The 3,152-nt window shown below is 59.9% G+C and overlaps 2 protein-coding genes across 2 annotated transcripts in view; one reads left to right on the forward strand and one right to left on the reverse strand.

Moving 5' to 3' along the window:
* Positions 1–174: 174 nt before the first annotated feature.
* PTSG_12600 (uncharacterized protein) lies at positions 175–844 on the reverse strand (the record flags this gene model as incomplete). The annotated part of the gene is made up of 1 exon (XM_004991253.1): positions 175–844. The coding sequence occupies exon 1, from the start codon at positions 805–807 to the stop codon at positions 175–177; it is 633 nt and encodes a 210-aa protein (XP_004991310.1). The 5' UTR covers positions 808–844.
* Positions 845–1,281: 437 nt separating this feature from the next.
* Positions 1,282–3,152, forward strand: part of PTSG_12601 (uncharacterized protein) — a gene marked incomplete at both ends in the record, with an annotated part of 3,608 nt that continues 1,737 nt past the window's right edge. The window contains one exon of the mRNA XM_004991254.1: positions 1,282–3,000. Coding sequence (XP_004991311.1) covers positions 1,282–3,000 — 1,719 coding nt within the window. The remainder of the gene's footprint in view (positions 3,001–3,152) is intronic.

Raw genomic sequence — 3,152 nt, forward strand, 5'->3', positions numbered from 1 at the left:
TCACGTGTGTAGGGGAAGGAGGAGAGGAGAGGCAGTTGGCACACATGCCAGCAGAGAGGAAGGAATGTTTGCAAACGGAAAAACCACAAAGCAGGTGTTGTTGGCAAACAAGACAAAACCACATGAGAAGGCAAATTAGGAAGGACTCAACACAAAACAGAAACTCACTCACTCTCAACACTCCCCCTCAACTGCCTTCCTCTGCTCCGTCTCAGCCGTCGATGTTCCCACCAGTCGTGGCAGGTGCTGCTCGAAGGTCTGCTTGTCCAGTGCCTTGGTTAGCGCGTCGGCAACCATCTGCGTGCCGGGACAGTGCTGCAGCACAATGGTTCCGTCGGCGATGAGCTCCCGCACGAAGTGGTGGCGTACCCGGATGTGCTTCGTGCGCGGCTTGGTGACGTGGTCGTTGCCGATGGCGATGGCCGCCTGGTTGTCTGTCAGCATCTTGGTGGCTCCAGCCTCGGGCTCGTCGAGGTCCATGAGCAGCTGCCGCAGGAAGACGACATCCTGCGCTGCAGCGGAGATGGCCATGTACTCGGCCTCGGCGGTGCTCAGCGCAACCGTGGGTTGCAGCCGGCTGCTCCAAGACACAAGACAGCCGTTGATGTAGCAGGTGAAGCCCGTCGTGGAGCGGCCCGTCAGCTGGTCCGTGCCGAAGCTGGCATCGCTGTAGCACACAAGGTCCAGCGGCTGGTCCTTGCGCGTGCCGCTGCATCGCTTGAAGAGGAGGCCGTGCTCGCTCGTCGCCTTCAGGTACCGCACGACGTGCTTGGCTGCCTGCCGGTGGACCGTCGTGTAACGGTCCATGTAACTGTTGTGATGCAACTGTACCGCCTGACTACCGTGTGCTTTAAGTGGTCCTTTGTCCTTGTTGTAGGACGATTTTCATCTGCACATGCCATTCCGTTGGGCCTTGTGGTTTTGCCCTTTGCGTTCCTTGTTGTCGATCGCTTCCCCTCTCTGTTGTTGTGCCCTCTTGTGGCCCGGGCTGATGCCCGTGGCTGGTACTAGTAAACATCCTTCTGTTCCCCTTGACCATGCGAAGCCCCTTTGTAACATATGCATGCTGTTCGTTGTTTAGATTGTTTGTGTTCGTGCACACTCTGCCCATGTCGCCTTGGCCGTTGCTGACTGTGTGTGCACTTGTCTTGTGTTTGTTTGAGCGTGCTGCCCGAGTTGATTTGGCAGCAGCTTGTTGTGCTTGTTCATTCTCCTTGTGTTCTTGTTTGTTGCGTTTGCCTACAGTAAACACACACACCACCTGTCGTGTTTCTACAGCAGATGCGTGGTTCACGCACACAGCCGCAGGCAGGCGGCTTCATGGCAAGCGCACCGCCACGCAGAGGTGGAAGACGCGGCTTCTCCAACAACAGCAACAACCACGGACGCCAGGGACGCAACAACGGCGGCGGTAACGGCAACAGCAACAGCAAGGGGCGCCGCTTCCGTGGCAACTGTCACTACTGTGGCAAGTATGGACACCGTGCAGCAGAGTGTCGCAAGAAGCAACGCGACAACGGAGCAACAGGCTTCACTGCACAGGCACAGCATCAACATGGTCAAGACGCAGCAACCTTCGTCGCTGCCACAGCTACTACACCCACGCAGCTGCATGACCCACTCACGTGGCTTGCAGACACGGGTGCTTCACACCACCTCACCTTCGTCAAGGACGCCTTCGTGGAGCTGACACCGCACCTGCAACAGCACCATCCACGCCACATCACTGCGTTTGGCGGCACACGTGTGCCCGTGCGCGGTGTTGGCTCTGTGCTGTTGCATGCACGCACGACGAGCGGAGCCACGATGCAGGTTGTGTTGCAGGAGTGCCTCTACGTGCCCGAGGGCCAGGCCAACCTCATCGCCCTCGGTCGTCTGACTAGGGACAGCAGCGGCAGGCCAACGGGCCACTCGCAGCGTGATGGCGCTGATGGGCACTACGTGCGCTTCAGCCACGGAGCCGAGGTCAAGCTGAAGGAGCGCACCAGCCTCCGATGCTGGCCCATTGTTGCTGTTGGTCCATCCACGGCACACGGTCTCACCGCCGACGCCTGCAAGCAACCACAGCAACACGCAGCAGCTCCTGCAGCCCAGAGCAAGGTGCAGACACCATCGATGCATGAGGTGCTTGGCCACCGCAACGACAACGACGTGCAGCAGTACTGCAAGCTGATGGGCATCGACGATCGCAACGCCATCAGCAGCAAGCAGTGTACAACGTGCGCAGTGACCAAGAGCACTCGTCACAGCGTCAGCAAGCACGCGGAGCGCACACAGGTGCCCGGCGAGCGCATCCATGCCGACATCGTCGACTGGACCGCGGACTCGCCCACGGGCAAGCGCTACAGCCTCGTCATCGTCGATGAGGGAAGCAAGCTCCTGCATGCAGTCCATCTCAACGCCAAGAAGGACGCAGTTGCCGCGTTCCAGTCTTTCCTGCGCGAGACCAAGCTCCCCATCTCGCCCACAACAACAGCACTCCAGACGGATTCCGATGCCATCTTCCTCGGAGCTGACTTCCAGGCCATCGTCAAGAAGCACCTGAAGCAGCACCAGCAGTCCCCGCCGTACACCCAGGCGCAGAACGGCATCGTCGAGCGACAGGTGCGCACCCTCTCCGACATGGTGCGAGCCATGATCACGGGTGCAGGCCTCGACGCATCGTACTGGAGCCTCGCCTGCAACCACGCCCTCCACATCCTCAACAACATGCCTCGCCCTTCCCTCCACGGCAAGACACCGCTGCAGATTGTCACGGGCTCGCTGCCCAAGCACGTGCCGCAGCTGCACATCTTCGGGCAGCCGGCCGTCGTCCACATCAGCACACAGCGCGGTCGCCTGCAGCCCAAGGGTCGTCGAGGCATCTACGTCGGCTACAACAGCAGCAGCAACAGCCACCTCGTCTACTTCGCAGACACAAACACCGTTGTGTCCTCCATCCACGTCCGCTTCCTTCCCTTCTCCAAGGCCGATGATGTCGTGGATGAGGGGGAGGAGCAAGTGCAGACATCCACGACATCGTCCATGCTCCAGCTTCCCAGTGCACGTGACAGCAGCAACAGCACCACTGACGGTGAGCCACCAACGGGTTCACATCGACGAGGACCAGGACCAGGATGTCGAGACAGACTTCCTGCTCACGGACTTTGACG

The sequence above is a fragment of the Salpingoeca rosetta genome (assembly GCF_000188695.1).
Source record: "Salpingoeca rosetta unplaced genomic scaffold supercont1.20, whole genome shotgun sequence".
Taxonomy (NCBI): domain Eukaryota; class Choanoflagellata; order Craspedida; family Salpingoecidae; genus Salpingoeca; species Salpingoeca rosetta.